Source organism: Temnothorax longispinosus, chromosome 9 (assembly GCF_030848805.1).
Source record: "Temnothorax longispinosus isolate EJ_2023e chromosome 9, Tlon_JGU_v1, whole genome shotgun sequence".
Lineage (NCBI taxonomy): Eukaryota > Metazoa > Arthropoda > Insecta > Hymenoptera > Formicidae > Temnothorax > Temnothorax longispinosus.
Window position 1 is genome coordinate 14,229,159 of NC_092366.1, and position 24,251 is coordinate 14,253,409.

At 39.1% G+C, this 24,251-nt stretch overlaps 1 protein-coding gene and 1 pseudogene across 3 annotated transcripts in view; one reads left to right on the top strand and one right to left on the bottom strand.

The window, feature by feature from the left end:
- Window positions 1-24,251, bottom strand: part of LOC139818838 (uncharacterized) — a 39,632-nt gene that overhangs the window by 11,403 nt on the left and 3,978 nt on the right. For 2 of the 3 annotated variants that reach the window (XR_011733532.1, XM_071787824.1), the window contains exons 4-6: window positions 4,026-4,292; window positions 3,770-3,927; window positions 3,082-3,252 (exon numbers count right to left, since the gene is read on the bottom strand). Coding sequence is in view for 2 of the 3 variants with exons in the window: in XM_071787824.1 (XP_071643925.1) it covers window positions 3,082-3,252; window positions 3,770-3,797 (199 nt within the window). In the remaining variant the exon portion in view is untranslated. Of the gene's footprint in view, window positions 1-3,081; window positions 3,253-3,769; window positions 4,293-24,251 lie in introns of all 3 variants that reach the window. The other variant, XM_071787825.1, reaches the window with a different exon arrangement.
- LOC139818533 (uncharacterized) lies at window positions 17,318-20,556 on the top strand (annotated as a pseudogene).

Consider the following 24,251-nt stretch of genomic DNA (forward strand, 5'->3'; position numbering starts at 1 on the left):
TTAGTCGTTGGTATTATTATCGTTTCGAGAAGTAAAAAACAAACTGTGGATATCTTTAGCAAAGGTAAAGAAGGCTGTTAAAAGCCGCTTGATACATATTCACCATATTTAGGATATTTCACTACTCAACTACTCGTTTCTTTATAGACTCGTCTTATTTAAATAATCGATCGCGATCTTGATATGTGTGTATCAAGTGGCTAATTTTACCTGGTGGATTCGTCCTTGCTCAATGTATGGAGCAGCCGCAATCTCGGTTTAATGCTAATGTGTCACACCTATCGTTTGCGAATAGCGCGAAGGCTTTTCGCTGGCAAATAGTTTAATTGACAGGATGCCAAATGTTGGTTCTAAGTAGTCTCGTAGTGAACTACTCGTTTTTAACGAGCCCTTTCGCGCGGACTTCTTTCTGCGTTTCGAAAAATCTTTTCTCGCCTACAATAACATTGATAGTAAATTCTTGAAAGTTCGATAGGCGTGGCCTAGTAGACAGCGCACTGGTCTATTGAGCCAAACGTCCCGGGTTCTCTACAAACTCGCAGGTTATCTCACTGATTTGTTCAGCCTTTTTACTATGCTTTGCTCCCTAAGCCAACCGACTTTTGATTGGAAGTCCTGCCACGATTTGTCAACGATGAAATATTATTGTTACGTAAAATAGGCACATTATAGGCTCCTTTTAAATTTGATTTTGGTTCAAAATAAAAGGCGGCAGTGTGGTCTAGTGGTAGAGCGCCAGACTCGTAATCTCAGGAACCAGGTTCGAGTCCACTAGAGCCATGGAAAGTTTTTTTTGAAAGCTGCGCCCTCCGTGCAAGATAGGGCTCTTGTGAGGGAGGGAGGGGGGAGAGAGAGAGAGAGAGAGAGAGAGAGAGAGAGAGACTTACCGGGCCGACGAACACGAGCGTTTTATTTTGCGGAAATTCAAATAAATCCCTGTTGAAATCTTCCGGGGCGTATAATCCCCTGTCGCCTTCGGAAAATTTATTTGAAAAATAAGTGGATATATAGTTTGCCGTTATTCAATATATAATAATTTGGATTTCTAGATTCAATCAAATCCATCGATGGTTGGAAGCTGCCCAATGAACATGCTTCTACTAATAATTTGTTGAGGGTGTCCTCGGCTGTTTTTCTCCGGTCAAAATTAGGGATATCGCCCTTTTGAAATATTTCGCCGTCTCTTTTTGCTGGGTCGCGGCAATATAATACCATTGCTCTCGGATCTCTGGTTATTTGCACGCTTTTGCCGTCGAGCAAAATCTTTTGCATTGCAGATAACAGTCTCGCATTTTTTAATCCAAATACGATTTGAATGTGTTTTATGTCGTTAAAGTCGCCGCTCTCCTCTTGGCCAATTAACCAATCTGCCTGGTTCATGTACACATTTAGCTTTTCCATCCTTTCTTCCCGCGTCGCACCCGTTATGAACACGTTAAAATTGCGCGCACGTGCCATGATCGCTGAAAATTGTATTTCACAATTTTTACTCTATCCGAAGACGCGACCACACTTGTCGGAGTACGACGTACGATAGACTGAACGGCTAGGTCGCGCGTGCGACGATCTCATTTATTTATCGCGCAAGCGTTATGACTGAGGGCTGGGGGCGTGGGGCGAGAGGCAATACACGCGCGCGCGAGAGAGAGACTATTTTGAGAGAGAGAGACTATTTGCGTGTCTGATTACATATGTCCTCCGGGGCGAAGCCCGGGTAACCAGCTAGTATATATATATATATATATGTATATATATATATATATATATGTATATATATATTTATTTATTTATATATAAATGCCAACACATTATTTTTCTATGTTATAATATGATTATATGCTGTTTCAATTATTCCCATTAATTTACATGTTTTTCTAGGTCCATGTCCATGGTTCATCCTTAAGCTTTGTTATTTGAGTATAAAGTATAGAGGAGTCCGAAGCTCTTTCATGTGTCTCGTTTTTATGTTCTTTAATAATATTATTTAATCCAGGTAAGTTTATATATTGGCTTTTATTTTGTGGAATTTAATTTGTTGTGAGCCGGAAGTAATACGAGCGGTTAGCAACGACGATCGGGTAGCAACATCGAGCGTTTAGTAACACCGAATGCTTAGAGCAAGATTCGGCAATTGCAATCTGATTTCTTAGGTGGCATTCCGGAACATCACCTGAGATTGTGCGGCCACTAACTGGTGCAACCCGACCGCGGAAAGCTAAGCGATAAAAGGACCGCCGTTCCGATAAGCGGAGGGGGGAGCGGGCAGTCTTAAGCGAGGCGCGTGCCGTGGACCGTACTTTAAGGGGATCGATTAAAACTTCCATTAAAGCATCTTTCTCTGTTTGAATATTTACACATAGTAATTATGTCATGTGCCGTTGATTTCGGCATCACAACAGTCACTGCTGTTTCTAACTTACGTCCGTAATAGCATAGTGTATGGGCGAAACTGCCCGTTGAGCTTGATATAACATCTTTATGTTTTTGCTCCTCCGACAACTTAAGTAGCGTGTACACTACGCCACGTGCTTTAATACTTTTTGTGAATTGTACTATAAGTAATCGCGACCTACCCGCAAGTCAGGGTGTTTAAAATTAAAGAAGGACAAGTGTAACGAATATAGATCTTTATTAAATCAAATATCAAAAAGAATCCGAGCGTTATTATTCTTTGCTACGCGGATTGACGGACCCCAGTGTCACCGCGAACGATCTGATCGCGGTACGGCACAACAAATTATTTATTATAAGAAATCTTTATTTAAATCAAGATGGTGTATATTTATCGTGGATCACGGCCGATCTGACTTATCTGATATTTAGATAGGAACTAAACTCAGGCCGTTCTCGTACCCGCTACATCATCGTTCGGTTGTTTTGAAAGCCGTTTTCGACTAAAGTTAGAAATTTCGAACTGTGGTCTGTTCTGGCTTGATTTAATTGCTTCAATATTAGTTTTTTTATCTTAATGACGAAAATTCTGATGAGAGGACCACTTTAATTTGCATTCTCGACACGAATATCCGCACAGAATTTGTATAATCATTGAAGAAGAGCATCAAGAGATACAGAGGTACATACATTCAGTAGCTTGTTTGTGAATCTCCGCCATCGTCTCTTTACTTTTAGAGAGTCTAAACTTCTCTAGACGGCGTTTGGATGAAGGTTTTGGTCCTTTTCTCTTGGCTTTATCCTTAGTCTCTGAGCTAGCTACAGCTGTAGCTGGCTGAACGGCTTCGTGGTCACTCATATCTAAGGTAGAAAGAGAATAACAAATATTGCAAACTATAAAAGAATGCGAATTTGCGCAAGCGATATCCAAGCCTGCTTAAATTCGCCAGAATTTGTATAATCGACATTGTAAAATTTTTCCAAGTTGTATAAAAAAATAAATGCGATTTATGAGTAGAATTGATTGGTCGAGAATGTTTTGCTCAATAGCAAAAAAAAATTGGTAGAGAATCGCACGAGAAAGTTCAAAAAGTTTTGATGCAAATTTCAACATAATTATTTCACATACATACATATATATATATATATATATATATATATATATATATATATATATATATATATATACACACTAGATTTTTCGCCCGCGCTTCGCGCGGGCTCAAAATCTATTCCCCTCTCCCCCAACTCATTCATTAATTAGGAGCACCAAATTTAATATTCTTTTCCTTCAAACTCTAACCTACATCTTCGAATTCTTTTTTAATAAATAATAAATAATAGATAATATCTACTGTGCTGTACTGTGTATACTGACCTGTTCTTATATGAGAAATACCAGTCATTTTTTAGTATTAGACAGTTCTTTTTGCCGCAGCAAGGAAGCACCTGCGGGTTAAATGTCAATTTTTCGCCGCAACAATACCCAAGATTTTTCATTACAACATTTATTTCCATTTTAAGTATTTGTAAAAGCTGTTAAAAAAAAAAAAAAAAAAAACAGTAAATTAGTTAACCCTCTTCACAAATACGTGAAGTATGTTTGCGATAATGTTAGATAAGATAAATATTACCTCGTTAAAGAGTTTCTTTGATCGTTTTGTTGTCCGGGTTCCGAAGAGGGCCTTCCTAATTTTTTTCGATAAATCGTCGCAATACTCCCATGGGTCGGTATACTTTTTTTCATCAAATTCGCTCTTTAATTCTTTCAAGACATTTGTTATTAATGGTAAATTGCTTGTGTATTTCTTTAGTACTTCCCAAATTGGACTAAATGCCTGTCCAACCAGAATTTCTTCTGGTGTAGACTCCAGTACGGGCTTGATGTTGGGAGTGGTCATCTAAAAATAATAATTTATATGTAATGGTTCATAAATTGAAGATAAGGAAGTGAATGAAGGTAAAACCTTACGCAATTGCACACATACATTTGACACTATATCATATCTCTTTTTTATTAAAATACTATTATTTTAAATAAAGTTATAATTTATTTAATTTAATATTTAATTTTTGTTCTACTCTATAAAGAAAAGGAATAATAAAACAATGCGGTACAAGTTACTGAAATGTAATATTAATTTTTATGCAAAAATCAAAAGAATAGAGGGAAAAAAGGAAAGAAATGAGAAAAATAAATCCAAGTTTTATCAAGAAGAATTATATACAGGGTGGACCATTTTAATCCATGCAGTCGAATATCTCAAAAACCAAGCCTGGGAGAGAAAAATATTTCAAACAAAAGTTTGGTTTGAAGGGGGACATAAGACGGTGTCATTGGTTTGACCATGGATGGTCGTTTAAAGCTCACGTGAACGACATCTTTAATTTCTCAAATGGAAAACTTATATTTTTCAATGCATATTCTTGTAGCTAATCTCGAGAGCTTTTCAAAACATTATAATAAAGTATTTTTTTGTTAAGAACTTTTGGAATTATAAGGCTTGAAAGTTTTAGTATTTTAACATAAAATACAAAATATCTTGTAAAACATTAAGTTTTCGGTAATGTTACCTTAATACTTTTATGCACAGAATAATGAGGCGAATCAATTGGTTACTAATTTTAAAAAGTAACGCGTTGCTGTTATCGTTACTAATTGTAAGAAAGTAACGATTTGTAACTCTTGTTAATATTTTGTAATATTGAAGTAAAATATTTTTGACACGAATGTACACGATGATCTGTGTTTCCTGCTTCGGCGAGTTATGATTGGGATCGACACGAAAACAATGTATGCGATTGACGATTTACATTGCACGAAAGCATGTATGTAAGCGATTGGCGGTTTCAATTATGTTAAAATAAGGTGGTTAATGTAATATTTAATTTTAATGTGTAACGATTATTCCGTTAGTTATTTATATTTAACGATCAATGTTATTGTTTTGTTACACTGAAGAAGGCCACAGTAATGGCCGAAACGTTTGTTGATTAGCTGTATTGTTCAGAATATATTAAATGTAGCACACATCTCGCTAGTTCGCAAGCCCTTTGTTTAAATTTGTAATATATTTGACTTTAAAATTAAATTATTTAATTTTAAATGATTTAAAGGTCTATTTGTAGATGACATTATTGAAAGTGAAATAAGTGGAAGTTAGTACAAATTTTGGAAAATTTTCTTTGTGTATTTTAGGGAAACTAAGCTTTTGGTAGGAGTAAATACTTGAGCCAAGAGAGTAAAATTTTTGTTGAGAAATGTATTCTTTCTGACGTCAATCTAAGAATGTTATTTAACTTTTTTTTTATACATTGAGTCGGGTTCTTTAAATAATAGAGTAAGTTTTCTTATCCTGTAACAAAGTTTCCATTTTTTGCAAATAAGCGTTTTTATCTAACGCTACAGTAACATAATTCTTGTCAGCACGTGTAAAAATAACATTGAGGTTATTTTGGCAAAAACGTGAAGTTGAGTTATGCATGGAAATAAATCTTTTATCAATTGTTCTCGTATTTGTGTGTAAGACAAAGTAGTTAACGTGATTCCTTGTTCAGCTAGACGTTGCAAAATCTCTGGTCTTCGTGGACCAATATGCTCTACATGTCCTGCTAGATTGTTATTAACTTTAGAGCCTAATAATTTCTTAGTTTGCTAATTTGGCGTTGGATTATTGGTTTTCTGACATAAGGCAATCACAACCCTGGTGGAAATAATTTTACAACAATTTACGTATTTCTATGAAAAATTACAATCTTCTACAATAAATCACAAATTTGTGAAAATTGTAGAAATTTGTGGTAAATTGTAGTAAATTGTAATAAATTGTAGTAAGTTGTAAAAAGTAATAGAAAATTGTAACAACTTTTTTACGAACATTTTTATGAGACGTAGTAAATTATAGAAGTTGTAGATTATTGTAAAAATCACAACTATTTGCAACTTTCTACAACGTTTTAACAAAATTTTTTATAAAAATTGTAGTAATTTGTAGAAGTTGCAAATTATTGTAAAAATTACAACTATTTACAACTTTCTACAATATTATAAAAATATTTTTATGATTAAATGTAAGATATAAACAAAGTATACTTGTCCCACTCTAACTTATATTGCATCAGTGTGCACTAGTTCAGCAGTGCAGGAATAGAAACAAATCTTATTGAAAGTTGCAGATTTCAGCATAGTCTAATGTAAAAATGGCCTAGTTTACACCAATCACTTGATACACGTATTAAATAGTAAATAACTAGTAAATAAATCTGATTATTGGCTGATCAGTTCAAATATACTATTTGATACGCGTATCAAGAGATCGGTGTAAACTAGACCAATGTCGAACAAGTCGCATATTTAGTATATGTATCCAGAGAAGGCTGATATCGAATCGACGTCAATTCAACGTCGATTTACCGGAAACTCATCGACATCGAAATTAACATAAAAAATCAGCTGATTTCAATCAAATTGTTTTGGGATCATGAGTTGAAGTAAGATCCGACTATGAATACCGGCCATAGTCTCTTAATTTTAGACAAAATTTTTAGAGTTTTGGACACAAGTAACGAAGTAACTTAGAAAGAAGCAACTTGATGCCAAAACAATTTGATTGAAATCGGCTGATTTTTAATGTCAAATTTGATGTCGATAAGTCATCGATTCGATATCAATTTTGTAAGAAATATATATATGACCCTATCAAGAGCTGACACCTTCCGTACGTCTGTTAACAATAAGTGTAACATATGTAGACAATACGAAACGTCTTCATCAATCAATGTTGTAGCACAGTGCGGAAGGTGACTGACTCAAGAGCCAGGGGTTTCAGGTTCAAATCCAGCGGTGGTAAGGAAATTTTCTAAGTACAATATAAATTTATTTAATTAAGCTTGCACGTAATCAAAATTTTCAGCAATAAAATAACGTTCAACGAGAGAAGTAAATTTTATTCATAAAAATTTATACGTATAAAAAATTACAAACGGCCCAAATCACGTATTTTTTACGTAAAAATTACGTAAAAATAGCGTGAAAAGTTGTAATTATATTATAAGAAACAGTAGTTTTCGCATAATTTTTGCGTGAAAATTTATAAAATTATTTCCACTAGGAAACGTTTCCTGAAATTCCTAGACTAGGTACTTTCTCGAAGAGGTTATGGTTATCCTCCTTAATCTCAGTAGCATGATATCCGCCTAAACCTTGGCTTTCTCGCGACATAATGTAAAATTCTCGCAGCAGCATAAATTTCTTTTGCGACGCGGCTTGCACGTGCGAAGGACAGAAGTAATTGATGCTTCGATAAAGAATATTTAAAAATATCCATCTATCTTAATAATAAGCAGCGCGATAAGGATTTTTCAACGCGAAAGTATCAGAAAACATAATAAATCTTACGAATTATAGCGGTGACAAACGGGCAAGCGCGACCTTCGCCGAACGCGTTTTGCTTTACGCCTCGTATGCCCGAAGACCGCATAATATTCCGCGGCTATTTTTAGAACGTATATATGCGTGCCCCGCATCAGTTGCCGGCATTATCGTGATAAAACGAATATATGTGAGTCCGCCTACGTGGCTCGTTGATGCGATCGTTTTAAGATACACGATCTCCCCCCCCCCCGTTCGCAAACATAGGCGTGACACCGTTTAAGGTGCGGGTCCAATGGAGATCCGTAAACCTAACCCTAACCGTAAGACCGTAACCGTAAGAAATCGCCTCCTATCGTCTACAATAACAGCCCATAAACGTAACATAAACCTAACTCTAACCGTAAACCCATAACGCAAATTCGTGTTTGCGTCGATTCTAACCTCTGTGTTAACTGTTACAAAGTGCAAAAATTTTGCTATAATGGATATTTACCATGTTAGAAAAACAGCTCTTGTGGCTATTAACTTAATTGCGATAATTCTGCAGTTATTGCGGAAAAAGAAGAAAAAGATTAAACGAAAATATTGGGTTCGGCCAATGTTGTTACAGCGGAAGCAAAAAGGCCATTTTCATACTCTCTTTCAGTTTATGAAAAACAATGACGATGAACAGTTTTTCAAGTTTACTAGAATGACTGTTTCACAATTCGAAAGACTATCAGAATTAGCGCCAAGTTGCGATTTTTATTTTGTAATGCAGCTTTTTCTTCGATAGTGCCGCTTGGAAAATTAAAGTAAATCCTGTGTGTTGTCTCTTCTGTTGTCCTGACCCGACACTGTGGGCAGGTCTTTGATATTTTCAACCACTTATTTAAGCATGCAGCGTGATAAATGTGTTCACACGGTGTGCGGACAACCACATCTGATGATATTAACAAATCGCCACATATTACACACAATATATTCATTTTTGAACGCCTGATTACAGATTATAAGTGATGAGCGGATGAGCGGATTTAGTGCAAGAGTCTCTGATAAAAAGAAGTATTCGAGAGCCTCTGTCGCCGGAACATTAATTATGTATTACTTTGTTTGACATAGGCAAATTTAAAGATTCAGAATTTAATTTTACCCCCAAACAACTGCCTCTAAATACAGCTGAGTCATGCATTCGCCCGTTTCGGCCAATATCCACAAAAATAAATTTATATTCGGCGGTCCTAAATTGTGCTCTAAATCTTCAAGGAGCAAACAGCCTATTTCATACGGAACATATTTTCTGTATTGATTGGGACAAACATTGTCCAAGTTATAAGGTACTAAACACTTTAATTCATTCGTTGGCTGATTCTTAAAAAAAAAGGTGGCAGTGTGGTCTTGTGGTAAAGCGCCAGACTCGTAACTCCGAGGAACCGGGTTCGAGTCCACCTGATCATAGGAATTTTTAAATTCCAAACTGCACCCCCCGCACGATTGGGGCTCGTGCGGAGAAAACCGGGCTATCTTTCGGAGGAGACATTAAATTTGAAATTGGTCGTCAAGCTTGGGGAGCTTAGGAGTTTTGGTAAATTTAAAATGTCACCATTCAATTGTGATACTCATATTTACTGTATTTCAATACTGCGCCGATGAAAGTCGTAAAGCTCTGACATCGACAATACAAATAAGAACTAAACTATCTATAGTTTATTACTCCGAGAACGCGAAACCTGTTACACAGATCGCTCTTAAAACGATCGGTTGTTAAATATTCAGGGGTATAACGAAATGCCACTAAATAATATAAAATAACGAACAATTAGAATCAAAAGCCATGCGATCCAAGCTTAGGTCTTTGACAGCCTTATATTAGTTACTGTATACATATATGTCTATATATATACTGTCACGACTTTTTACACTCCCGGACCGCTCCGGGACGTGTGCCGGATCAAAAGGACTTAGGAGAGCGGGATGGTTGGCCTCTCCAGTGATTTCCTCGCACCTCCGATACTCCACGAAATGTTCCAAATGTTGGGCGCCAGACGCGTACATTCGCGTCCACGAAATCGCGAAAACCTAAACGAGACGCAAAACGAAGTGTGGAGGTGCGTGGAATCGGCTAGCTTGACCTAATCACGGGCGGGGTTAATGAAGGGCAGCGCTATATTCGGCGGGGTGGCACGATAATTTCATACTCAGTCAGATAACAAAGAAAATAACATTTATTGAGTACTGGTTGTCGAGAAAATAAATTCAATAAACAAATCAAGAAATTGAGTCTCTAATAAACACGCTGAAGGCTCTATTCTCACACAATCAATAATTCGAGTCGAAAACCGTACGAAAACTCTGTCGCAATGATATCTTAACTTAACGCGAGATATTCGGCTCGGGCGCAACGGGGAGGCGCCGAGTCGTTTAACCAAGCAAGTCGCGATATCGCTAATAATGTTGGGCGCCAGGTGTGGAGAAGGCCACACCACCTTTGACTCGAAGTACGCGTCTAATAACCACGGAACGCCAGGAAGAACTACGCAAGTAACATCTAAACGCACGAAACGTGTGAACGCCGGTAATTTCTTAACGCGAATACAAGTCTAACATAATTACTCAATCGGCGGGAACGACCTTCGACCGCGATTAACAATGCCATCGACATTCCAACGCAAAATTCGAGATTATCACGAGCAGGGACGCCATAGGACGTAACGCAATTAATACCGGACGCAAGTTTCTCAACGCGAGAGCACAATTATCACCCGTAATAACGAGATCCGAACACAAATCGATACGCTAACACCGACGCTCGAACACAAGAATTTCCCGGCGCGAAGAAACGGTAACGCAATTGACGAAATACCGGCCCGTATGCGGCCGTACACCAAGTTCGCGAGGACAACGCAATATACTCGCGATATCGAACTCATTAACGCGCCTATCACGATCTCCAGGGATTCGCCATAACGCTTGTACCACGGTTCCGCGGCCACGATACCATCCCGAGGCCCTTCGCTCTCGTTATCGATCGCGAAAAACACTCGATCTTAACATGCGTCATCCCGAGCGAGAGCGTGCACCGGAGGGCGGTGTCGTGGCTTTACATTTCGCGATTTGCGGGCAACCTCACCGGTGATATGCCTCCTCCTGGGCTCCTCGCCGTCACCTTCCTCCAACGATCCTCGATCCGCCAGACAATTATCGAAATACCCGACTCGGGGTGGCTATCGCGTATCTTACAAACGTATCGTGCCGACGGACGACCAGAGAGTGAAACGCTAAACCCGCTCGATTGCGGAATCGATACGGTACCCCTTCCTGAGGGGCGCGCGAGCCAATCGGGCGCGAGCTTGCAAGCCCGCGGTGTCCCGGCGCAGTGCTGTCGATACGAGATCCTTCGGGGGCGGGCAACGGTCCCTCGGCGGCGTGCGACTCCTCAAAATTTTGTCCTTAGCGGCGGACGGAACTTCGCTCGTGCCGGTGTGCCTCCGGTTTGACCCTGGGGCGGTGGCCAGCCACCCCGTAGGTCGATGTTTTGTGGAGATCATTTGCTGAAGCGGGGTGTTTACCCAGCGCTCGGGGCCCCGCTATCGGCGGCCTCGTCCGTCGCTGCCGCCTGTGCCGCCCGCCTGCCGCGTTGCTCTCGCCAGCCCGCGATCTCTGCTGCTTCCGCGTTTGCCACCCCTCCTTGGTTATCGATCGTCCTTGATTTCCTTCGCCAAGTACTCCCTCGAAGATTTGCCGTGGTGTGGGTGAGGTGCCGCGCGTATTACATTGCAAAAAGAAACAAAAAAAAGTTATAAAAAATGCGGAAACGCGATTAAATACGACCCCTGGAGATCTCGTCGTTGCCTCCCTGGTCCGTCCCTGGGCGCGAAATTCCGCGCCTTGTGACGGCGGCGGGGCGCCGCGACGGTGCGGCGAACCGCAACGTCACAAAACATATAATTTTTCCAACATACTGCGCGCCGATTACTTTCGGACTTAAAACACAGTAATTGTTAGAATTAAAAACCCTTCCCTCCCCGGAATTAAATCGACTCGATTTAATTATCTAATAACTGTAAAGAAAATTTATTGCGAAAAATATTACCTCAGCCAGGGTTTGAACCTGGAACCTCCCTCATTTCGTGTAGGACGTCGTACCAATTCGACCACCGAGGCATGTGGTAATATTTATCGCAATAGCCGGTTAATAATAGTTTGAAACGTCTTTCTCAGGCGACGTGAATAATAATAATAATAAGAGAAATAGGATCGTAACGATATACGAACAATTAGAATCAAAAGCCATAATTTTGAAGAAATTATACCGTCTCAGTACTGGCATTCAATGCTCTCTTTTTGCCAATTCCAGTACGGGCATGGTACCTTAAATTTACCGGCGCCGTTTCTACGTTTTCTTTCACGGCATCCGAAGCCGGAACCAGTGGTACGATACTAGAATTAGAAACCGAAAGTGCCAAAGAGGCGACTACCGGAGAAGAATTGCCGCTGATGGCTGCGCGTGTCTGTGGTGATCTGAAAAACAGCACAAAACCGATAACACATTAATTACTTTTCACGATTTCTCTTGAAAATCTGAAAATACAACTCTTAAAATATTGCATTTTAAATTGTACAGGGTGTCATAAATAAAAGTATACAGCCGAATAGGGGGGGGGGGGTAGATTGGGTCAAATTGAAAAGAAAAGTCTTGCCTACCATTGCGTACCATTTTGCAAAATTCGCAATAGTTAATGTTTTGTACAAGCTCACGCATGAGCCTAGGCTTGTGATTTAATAAAGGGAGGCAACGACACACGCACTTTACTATTTGAGGGAGAGATCATATATTCACATATCCAGTTAAATATTCAAAGTAACAAATCATTAAACATGTTTGAAATAGTTCACATGAAATAAATGGCAAGTCACATAATATACAAAATAATTGTCAGACGAATGGTCCTTTTCTCAACTTGAATAAATAAATGCAACTTGTAATACTCAACTCATTCAATGAATTCAAAATACTAATCTTTCACAACAAGATATATTCGTTTAATATTTCCGTGGACTCTATGTAATTTTAATTAAAATTGTTTGTCAGATCATAGCTTGCATCATAATAGACTCGGATAATCGACATTGTAAAATTTTTCCAAGTTGTATAAAAAAATAAATGCGATTTATGAGTAAAATTGATTGGTCAAGAATGTTTTGCTCAATAGCAAAAAAAAACTGCAGGATCATAGAAGGCACCGCGATGTCGTGGGGAGCCTTCCGCTAAATCGTTTCATTCTCCGACATGCGATCCGCCGATCACGTCGACGCACCGCTAAAACTTAGGCGACTGGATATTTTTTTGTGCTTGTTTGCATTTTTCCAGCTTTATTAAACTTATAATAGTGCTTTGCATTATTCTAGAAATAATATTAAGGCACATGGTTTTTGCTGTGTTACCATTTTTAATAGTTTTTTTATAATTTCGCCGTTTAAAAAAACAGGCAGCTTGTTTATAATAATGAATCATGTCTAACTTTTCCATGCTTGCTGGCGTGCGGTTGGACTGACTGTTCGTGAGAGAGACTGCTGCAAATCGGCCGAGAAAGCAGCTTGCCGTGTTTTGCTCAGATATAACTGTCGGATAACTTTTTCTCAAAAATAACTCAGGCGGATAACTCAAGCTTCCTCCACGATTGTCCTGGCTGATGCGAGTCCGAAAACCATACAAAGGAGAAGGGTGTCGGCGGTTTACTTTTGATTTCGTCGAAACAACGGCTTTCAAAATTTGTTATTATTGTTATCGCGAGTCTTAATATAGCGTGTTATGCAGTATTAATTGTCCAACCGTTGATCTCACTTGAGACGCGAGATGAATTCTAAAGAAAACGAATTGGGGAATCCGCTTGTCTCTACGTCTTATGTATATGATAGACAATGTACGAGTTAGAAGTGGACCTGACCAAATTAACAAAAATTAGTTTTATCGTATTTTATTAGTTTGTATTTAAATGGAGTTGCAAGATTATTTTTGAAAGATATATAAAAATAGATATAAAACAACCTGACTTCGATACGCGGATCTAGCTCGCGGCTGGGCTGGGTTCGAAGGAGGCGCGGAGGAACAGAAGCGAGGCGCATGCTGGCAGAATGAAAGCGTATTGGTTTTGGTAACAAAACAATAAGAGTTTATTCTATAATAGTAAAGCCGCGGGATATTTACAAAGATTTATGCAATATCGGGATTCTCGCGGGATGGCACTAGCCGTCGGATGCACGCGTGAAGCAACTGCGACGGGTGATCGGTTCGCCGCAGGCGGCGCGAGGTAAACCGCGGTACGTATGGGGCGGAGCCGGTGATTTCGGAGGTTCGAGTGTCGGACCGCGTTACAGAGTTTCTCGGTACGGGCGGAGCCGGTGCTCCCGGTGTCGCGGAGCGGGGCGCGCCGAAATGGCGCGAAGCGCGGACGCAGCGGTGAAGTCGCGGAAATAGCGCGAAGCGTGGACGCGGTGATGATAATCGCAGAGATTTCGCCCGGTGGCGGCAGGATCGGTCTAGCGCGAGTCCGGTGGCAGGCTACGAGCGGCTAGGTCGAGGAAGAAAGGCGCGAGTCCAGCCACCGATAAGCGCTCGGTGGAGGCTGCAAGCGCCTGGAGGCGAGGCGGTACCCGGCGAGAAGCGCTCTGCCCCCGTTCGGGTAGTCTCGTGAAAGAGCAAGCTGGTCGTCTATCGAGACACACTCGGCGAAGGCAGAGTATGCCAAAGGCTCTCTACCTTCGTTCAGACTAGCGGTCGATGCGTGAATTCAGGATCGGTGCGGTCGGTGAGACGGATGATCAGGAAATCGCTTTTTTCGTTAAAAACGCTCGCGTTATATACACGCCGCGGCGGCGCGTGGCGTTACGAAGTGGCGGGGGTAGCAGCGGCAATCGCGAGCGCCGGGATGGTGCGGCGGAAAATGACGGCTTTTGTTAAATTACGTCTTATTAAGTGCTCACTAATGGTAATTACTTTACCTTCGTAAAACAATTTAATTTCAAAATAAAATATTATTAGTTTGATTAAAATATATTTATGGTTTTATAATACATCTGAATCCTTAATATGTGCTCGTTGAAATTTAAAAATAAATTATCACAATTTAAATTTTGGAAAGTATTGTATACCATTTTAGGGATAATATTCCTCATTTTTAATTTATCTTCTAATTTAAACAAATTAAAAATTTTGTCACAAACGCGTGAGCTACTGGAGCAGACTGAGCTCACAGTTCATTGAAGTACCGGGTATCGCCACATGTGCGATGGGGGCGCGTTTGATGTTCATTACATAAAAAACCGTGCCCGTTCTTCGCCCTGCGGGTGGTCGGCCGGGCGGCGGTCTCGGCGGGATGTGTTATGCCGGAACGATATAGTTTTCGGGGTGCATCGTTACAAAGTGCAATTGTCGGTTCAAAGAAGTTCTCTGCAATTTAAAATGTGAGTGCAAGAACAAATAATTCTATTCAATGATTCCTCTTAATTTTTGTACTATTTTCTAAGTTTTTTTGTTTGATTTTATATTATTTTGTTTTATTTTATATTCGTAGACAACAATGTTCCTAAACAGTAATATTATTAGATTGCTGTAGTAATTATGTTCTTGGAGTCTAATAATTAATATAGTTTGATTTATTAGTAATAAATACGTTTTATTTGAGTAATTCATTTCTGTGTTTTCTAATTTTATATTATTCCTATAAATTCTCAAGTAAATTCGCTTTGTGAGTATATCAAGTTATGCAGAACGCGTCGTGCCGTAGGAGTAAACTACTTGAGCCAAAAGAGTAAAATTGTTGAGAAATGTATTTTTTCTGACGTCAATCTAAGAATTTTATTTAACTTTTTTTTATACATTGAGTTTGGTTTTTTAAATAATAGAGTGTGTTCTTATTCTGTGACAAAGTTTTCATTTTTTGCAAATAAGCGTTTTTATCTAACGCTACAGTAACATAATTCTTGTCAGCACGTGTAAAAATAACATTGAGGTTATTTTGGCAAAAACGTGAAGTTGAGTTATGCATGGAAATAAATCTTTTATCAATTGTTCTCGAATTTGTGTGTAAGACAAAGTAGTTGGCGTGATTCCTTGTCCAGCTAGGCGTTGCAAAATCTCTGGTCTTCGTGGACTAATATGCTCTACATGTCCTGCTAGATTGTTATTAAATTTAGAGCCTAATAATTTTTTAGTTCGGTAATTTGGCGTTGAATTATTGCTTTCCTGACATAAGGCAATTACAACGTTTCCTGAAATTCTTAGACTAGGTACTTCCTCGAAGAGGTTATGGTCATCCTCCTTAATCTCAGTAGCATGATGTCCGCCTAAACTTTGGCTTTTAGAAATCGGCAGATTTAGAACTTGTGAGTCTGTACTCTTTCCCAATCCATCTTTATACGATTTTATCTGAGATAAGTACGCATGGATGGGTTGTGGAACGTTAAACTTAATGTCCTCGACTGCTTTTCTCATCTTTTTTCTTATCTTTTTTCCTCAATTGACAAAGCTTTGCGTCCTTGTTTAGCTTTTGCATCAGTCAATTTTATCCATAAGAGACTTGTTGCACAATAGACCATCTCTCCTCTTTGACAAGGATCCTGTCCATTTGCCTCTCGTCTGTCTGACACTGACGATGCGTTTCTTCCGCTATTTAAGGTAAATGTGCGAACGAGGTTGAAAACTCTTCTCTAGGGTTTATTTTCATCACAGTAACATCGACTCCGAAAATCGATTCTGCCAGTATCAGTTCGTTACGTTGTTTCGTAGGCGTTGCTGCCTTATCCAAACCTAGTGGCAGTGTTAACAGTGGCGATTAAGGCCCGAGTGTTTTTGGAGTTGGTGGAGTCTTTTTCTTACCAGGCTTAGCCGGATCGAAATTTTCGAATTTTCCACGGTATCTTGGAGCTAGACGTTTAATTTCTGCTGATGTGTATTGTTTTTTTGCTTCTTTTATTTCAGCTTTCGCTTTTATGTTTGAAGTTTTAGCATCAGCCACTAATTTGTTTAATTCAAAACTATATTTTTATTACGTTGCCAATGTTATGGTATTTGGTGTTGCTTTCAATATTTTTTATTCGTGCATGGCAGTTTTTTGGTTTAAGTTCGTGGAGAGGTAAAAATTATTGCCAAATTGGAGGAGTTTAGTCATCTCTGAAGGAAGTACCTCCGTGTTGGAGAAGTTAATAAAGAATCATTTGTCATTAGCATATTTTATTTTAACAATTTTAAAAGAACAAATATGCAGTGCAAAATATCCTTGGATTTAATGTTATCTAGACTATATAATTTTATATTGTCTCCGAATTGAAGACGAATGAAACCTTGGATTAAATTGGTGAAAATGTTAAAAAAAATTATATTTTAGGAGAGAGGGTAGTAATTTGTGAATTAATGGTAATTAAATACTAATCTTTAAGTCACACACATTGTGATTGTGGTCCAAAGATACAAATTTAGATTTTAAGTTACGTTTAATTGAATAATCGCTTTTAGTACCGTTATCTTGGAATAAGTAATAATTTGTGTTTCCGTTATTATTAAAAATTTATTTGATGTTTCTACCTAAACATTTGGGTCGAATACCTAGTCAGTCAGGCTGGCTTGTAAACTATTGTAAACTATTTGTCAAATATTGCGAGTATTATACTAGCGCACATATGTCAACGGCTGCGTACACATCATCCATATCTGCGCGTGTTGTGCAGTCGCGTCGCTGTCGACGGGAAAGAGCAAGTCCTTGCTGAACAACGTGATCCTGTCACTCACCCGCAGAACGTCCAACGCGAGCGAGCGCAACCGACACCTGGTTCCTAGGTGACCAGCGTTCCAACTCCTTTATCAGATACATTGACCAGGAGGCCTGGGAGTCCGGCGGTAACAGCACGGACACTACCGATTATTTTGATCTTGAACCCTTGCCCGGAGCGAACGCTGATTTCGTCGAGCGAAATAATGGTCGCTTTGAACAGCAACAACAGTATTATCGAACGACAGGATGAAAATCATCAGATTCCGCGTTCCTTGCTGTCGCCGACGAAGAAGTAAAACAATAACGGCAGCAGTTGGCGCCGCAAGTTTATGCTACGTCGTCGCTTCAACGATTCCTTGAATTTGAACAACGGTGAGACACGTTCCTCCTCGCCGAGCGAATCAATAGCGAAGTTCTTATCCTGGATCGAGGAATCCTTGTTCAGATTAGAGGCAACAAGGCAGCAACACCACAGCGACGATCATATTTCGTCGCCATCGGTGTAAATTGACGTGACCGGAAGCCCTCAGATAGCTACCGCCTCTGTCGACGACATACCGTCTCTGGAGAACAGCTTTAGCTAGCCCGAAAAGGAAAATGACGATGAGGAGGAGCAGGCTGGTCCGGAGTTTGAAACGGAGAACTTATCCTTACCGTGCAGCCCAGCGGCCGCGTCCATCGTTGGCCTGGACTTCCTCCACGGTGCCTTATTACGATTTCCTGTCTGTGAACGACGGCGCGATGCGGCAGGGGATCACCAGCACCAGCTCGCCCCAGCTACCGTCCGATGTGAGTTTGCATTCCAGCGTGGACTGCCCGTTGATACTTGCAGTTTTTATGGTGAGGACAGCAGTCTGAGCATGGACTCGTTGAAGTCCAAAGTGTCTGGACGCGACCGGGTGCCGCGAGATCTTGCCCGAATCTGGAACGACATAGCGCCGGCTGCTTTTCGGCCAGCAGCTCGTCGAGCCCGAGATCGAGACCGAGTCCGGCCGGGCCATGTTTTAAGCTTTTCGAGGAAGGCGACGTACAAGTGTGCTACCTGAACCAAATCCAGACCTTTTTAAAGAAGACCCTGTGCAGCAAGTTTCTTAGACGCTGGGAGACCCATTATCTCTATTTCAACGACTGTTGCCTGTTCTCCAAGACGCTGACGGGTTTTCTTCAGCAGCCTGTTCCGTACAACAGGAACAGTCGGAGATCCGAAAGTACGTTGTCGCCAGGTGGGATCCTGCGTATAAGAACTCTCAGCATTGTTCTACTGACGGTTCGCTTCTTCTGCAAGACGCTTACACGAGGGAGAAGTGATACCGTTTGATATGGAAGAAAAATATCTTTCGAGGAAGGCGACATATATATATATCCAAGTGTGCTGCCTGAATCAAACCCGGACCTTCGTAAAGAAGATCCTGTCCGGCAAGTTCCTTAGACGCTGGGAGACGCATCATCTCTATCTCAACGACTGTTGCTTGTCCTCCAAGACGCTAACGGGTTTTCTTCAGCAACCTGTTCCGTACAACAGCATTTCGGAGATCCGAAAGTACGTTGTCGCCAGGTGGGACCCTGTGTATAAGAACTGTCTCCTGACATTGTTTTACCAAACGGCTTCTTCTGCAAGACAGTAACACTTACACGAGGGACCAGTGATACCGCTTGAGATGGAAGAAAAATATCTTTCGAGGAAGGCGACATATATACAAGTGTGCTGTCTGAATCAAACCCGGACCTTCGTAAAGAAGATCCTGTCCAGCAAGTTCCTTAGATGCTGGGAGACGCATTATTTCTATCTCAACGACTGTTGCCTGTCCTCCAAGACACTGACGGGTTTTCTTTAGCAATATGTTCCGTACAGCAGCATGTCGGAGATCTGGAAGTACGTTGTCGCCAAGTGGGATCCTGCGTATAAGAACTGTCTTCAGACATTGTCCTACCAGACGGTTCGCTTCTTCTGCACGACAGTAACGCTTACACGAGGGACCGGTGATATCGCTTGATGTGATAGAAAAATATCTTTCGAGGAAGGCGACATATATATAAGTGTGCTGTTTGAATCAAACCCAAACCTTTGTAAAGCAGATCCTGTCCAGCAAGTTTCTTAGACGCTGAGAGACACATTATCTCTATCTCAACGACTGTTGCCTATTCTCCAAGACTGACGGGTTTTCTTCAGCAACCTGTTCCGTACAGCAGCACGTCGGAGATCCGAAAGTACGTTGTCGCCAGGTGGGACCCTGTGTATAAGAACTGTCAGCATTGTTTTACCAAACGGCTTCTTCAAGACAGTAACACTTACACCAGGGACCAGTGATACCGCTTGAGATTGAAGAAGAATATCTCAAATACCAACACGTGTTGATGAGCACTCGAGAAGAGGAGGTACTGCGCGAATTGTGCACCATGATGGACTTCACCCTGTAACATTTAGTCTAACCTTGAAGCCGACGTTAGACTTCTTCTGTCGACTGACAGTTTACTAACGGTTACCTTCGTGTTATTTGGAACTGTAATGAAAATGACTTCTTTTTCGTCGGGTATTCTGATGTATGCAGATTCTGCATAAGTGAAGAAAGTACGGAATTATCTGTAAATTGCCATTCCAACGACTCGTCCGTGAGATCGCTCAGGATTTCAAGACTGACCTCCACTTCTAAAGTTCTGCTGTAATGGCTCTTCAAGAAGCTAGCGAGGCGTTACCTTATACGTCTTTTCGAAGATAGGAACTTGTGCGCTATTCACGCAAAGCGAGTCACTATCATGCCGAAAGATATCCAACTGGCACGTTGTATCTGTGGCGAGCGAGCTTAGGCGCAACAAATTTATAAAATAAACAATCTATATACACAAAGATGGTGTGATCATCATTACGATCATCATTATCTTCTATTTTTTATTGTAAAAGTGTCCAGAGGAGATGGATTTTTATTTGAACTTGGTTACTTAACTCTTTAGGGGCCTGTGCACATAATTATGTCAAAAAAAAAAACTAAAAACAGAAACAAAAAAACAAACAGAAACAGAAAAAAACAAAAAACAGAAAAAAAAAAACAAACAGAAACAGAAAAAAACAAAAAAAACTAAAAGACTCATCAGGGACGTTTTTTAAGACTATTTTATAAATTATAACATTTTACTCCAATAAGATCGATGTGTGGCCCCTAAAGGGTTAAATACAGCAGTTTCAAACATTTGTATTGACAATGACAGTACAATTAGAGTACAATTAAACGTGTTAAAAAAACTGAGTTCCGAAACATACAGATGCTAGGTATTATTTTATACGCGAAAAATATGCAAACGAAGAAATAGATATAAGATATGTTTTAAGCGAAGACGAACTAACCGATATCTTTAGAAAATCTTTTTTTTTTATTAAGGCTCCTGGTTCCCCTGAGCCGAGAACTCCGCATTGACGGTGGCGACGTACCATCGCGGTAGAAATAAGAACTCTCTCCAATGGAGAATTCTATTCTTTGTGACATGTTGACAACCTATTTTGTCTTGCATGGTATTTCGTTATTATTTGCTCTATACTTGTGCTGTAATATTTAATGTATTCGTGAAACTCGTAAAATTGACCGAGGAGTAAGATTTGCAAGGAATACATATGCGGAGGAACATTTTCCATTCCTTTCGATAGTTGTCAAACGGCTTGTTTTCTCGTACGTTTAGGCTTCGTTTTATGGTTGTTTGTTTATTGTCGAGGGAAAAGAATAGTCCCCGGTCAATTTTAGAAGTGTTCTGAAATGATTTAAAGTAATTTTTTATTGAAATGTCTTTATTTGAGAATGCCACGTAGGACAAAATAGGGTAATTTCTCGCCTCGATAGCAAGAAATTTAATATGACCGCGGTGACTAACCAGGAGCCTTAAAGGATAGATTTGTCACATTGTGCAATAAAATTGGTATTACAGAAGCACTTAAATAGTGCGGATGTTAGAAATGAAGTTCAAGCATTTGTAAGTTTCTGTTTGGTGTATGCCAAGAGAGTAGATAAGTGATGTTATCTGTACAATTTTTTTGTTTCTTTTATTGTTAGTTTTAGGTCCGTTTTCATTTTCTTTTTTATTATGTATTTCTGTGGATAATTTAAATAACTATTGCAAATTAATATGGCAACACAATATACAATTTTATTACACAGGATAAGGATACAATTTACATACCATGCGCGTGGTCATGCGGGCACCATATAAAAACCAGGCTTAACTGTCTGGAAGCAGATGTGCAATGGCGGAAATAGCAAAAGAAAGAACGGAATTATGCTTATTGCGTTCACTTGTTAATAGCGCATCCTAAAGTCTAAGTCTAAAGTAGATAGATAAAATATCGCAATAGATAAATTATCCGCCATTTTGGCTCTACAACTATGCGACCACACAAAGAAACGCGTACATACATATAATGTTTCATACACAGAATCAGATTAGGAAAATTGCACTTAATATGTATAGCTATGTTACATTATGTAATAAGATAAGTGTACATTATGACCATTATTCGACGCCATTTGACTCTAAATGCTAAAGCATTGAGTCTTATGAATTGCGATTACAAACATCTATATGTTATATACTAGACTGCTAATTTTTACAAAATCACTTCCACGTGGACCTGAAAAGTATGTACATAACTCATGCGTTGTGTAAAAGATATGAATGTTACTTAATTGATTGAATTTCAAGCAATATGTGTTACATATCTACCATTTCCTCTTTTATTTACGCCACGGATGCGCAGATGCTCACTCGTCATATATATGTGATACATATTTTTTGGAATTCATGTTTTTGATACGGTATAAAGGAGTAGCAATTTAGTATACACACATACGTGACGCATACATACATGAATCTAATGGATGGAACAGAGGAGGCATCTTTCGGACTTGCTTCACTAGTCAGATATGGAACCATAGACCTTATAGATATGCAGGCTAATTGTTACAAAAATATAATCACCGTAATCAGCTGATTTATGTAGAATTTCCCTTATCTGCTTTTGTGTTTGCTTGGTCATATATATTTTTTGTTTTTCATGTTTTTATCGCGTTTTTTCCCAATTACTTAAATGTTTAAAAATTGGGCCTGCGATATTTGGTGAGCAAGACCATGTAGCGAAATTTAAGGCAATATTGACCATTGACTGGCAATGCATAGCACACCTTGTCACGTACTTCTTTCTCTAAAGTGTTCGGAAGCACCGAAAGAGGAAAAGAGAGAGAAATATACTTCTTTCTTCAAAGTGTCTGGAAGTATGGAAAGAAAAAAAGAGAGAAGATGGTTCTTTCTCTAACTTCCTCCGTACGTTATAATAAACTGTAGGCAGTTGCCAGTCCATATCTATAAGGTCCGTGTATGAGACGAATCGTTGTCCATGGATGTTTAATATAGATGTCTGTGATTGCAGTACTTTGTCTATCTAGTTACTTCATCGCGTCTTATCTTAGAGCGTCTAATCCAGTAGAGCGCGCGTAATATGAACACACATCTATCCCTTTTTAAGAAAAAAGTTATTTCGCTGCATACATTGATAAGTAATCAGGTCGTTTTCTAACGACCTGACTACTTATCAATGAACGCTCTAAAATGTTCGTACTCTAACAGAGCGTCGTGGTGTATGTTGCGCTTGATCAAAAAGATGATTAGGTTCTGTCTGTAGAGAAACGCGGATATTAATTTGTGTTTTGTTTCGAGATTGTTCGGCATGTCTCTTGAAAACATCATCTTGTTCATTCCGTTCATGTGATTTAAAACTCTAGTAATAATCATTAGTTTGAGACTCTACAAGAGTGTTTACTTTCTATGGAACGCATTTGACTTACATGTCTTATCCAGGAACAGCCATCATCGAACGACTATCTTATAATGCAACTTTCTCAATCGATCTGTAATTTTATCGAATTTCCATTTTTCGTCTTTCAAATAATTCTTACACGCTACTCTCTCTCCGCACGAGAAATTTGTACTTAACGTGTTTGTATTTATTATGCTAGTTTTTGTCGGAACACAAAAGGAATTAACTCTGTCAGAAGTTATTAAATTTAACACCTTTCGTTATTCGAAAGCGAGAAAAATGTAGTCAATCAACCCAAAGCTTTTGACAGTTTTATTTTATATAGTAGGTAACATTACATCTAATCTACTGCATAGTTTTCTGTTGAGAACATTTCCGCAGGAGACATATTTGTTATTGCATATGGCATTGTTCTATACTGTAATAATAACTTATTTAATGCTAAAATTCTTTAAGACTTTTGATAATAAAAAATCAATATAGTGATTTGGCTATGAGAGTAACAACGCGGTTCTTGGTACGTAATTTATAAGAACTGATTTATTTTTAAATTACAATAATTTCCGTTATTTAATGCTAAATCGACATTTAAAGAATCATTTGTATAAAACGTTCAGCCTGACCATTTGTTGCTATATTATACGAAGCCGTATACTTTATGTTTACTATTTATTCGTAGGAATTGTTGAAATTTATGTGAAGCAAATGTTTTATCATTATCCGTAAATACAGTTTGTGTGGTAGATCAAAACTATTTCGAAAAATTTTCTTTATTTGTTTCCGATCATTTCCGACACAATAGGTGGAGGAGGGATATCACGGAATCACGCGTTCTACGCAATATTATTTAATAATATTTGAAAGCAACATTGAAGTCATAATTTTTAAACGCTAAACGTATAAATACTAATAAAATTCTAGTTTATATGTATAATAATACATA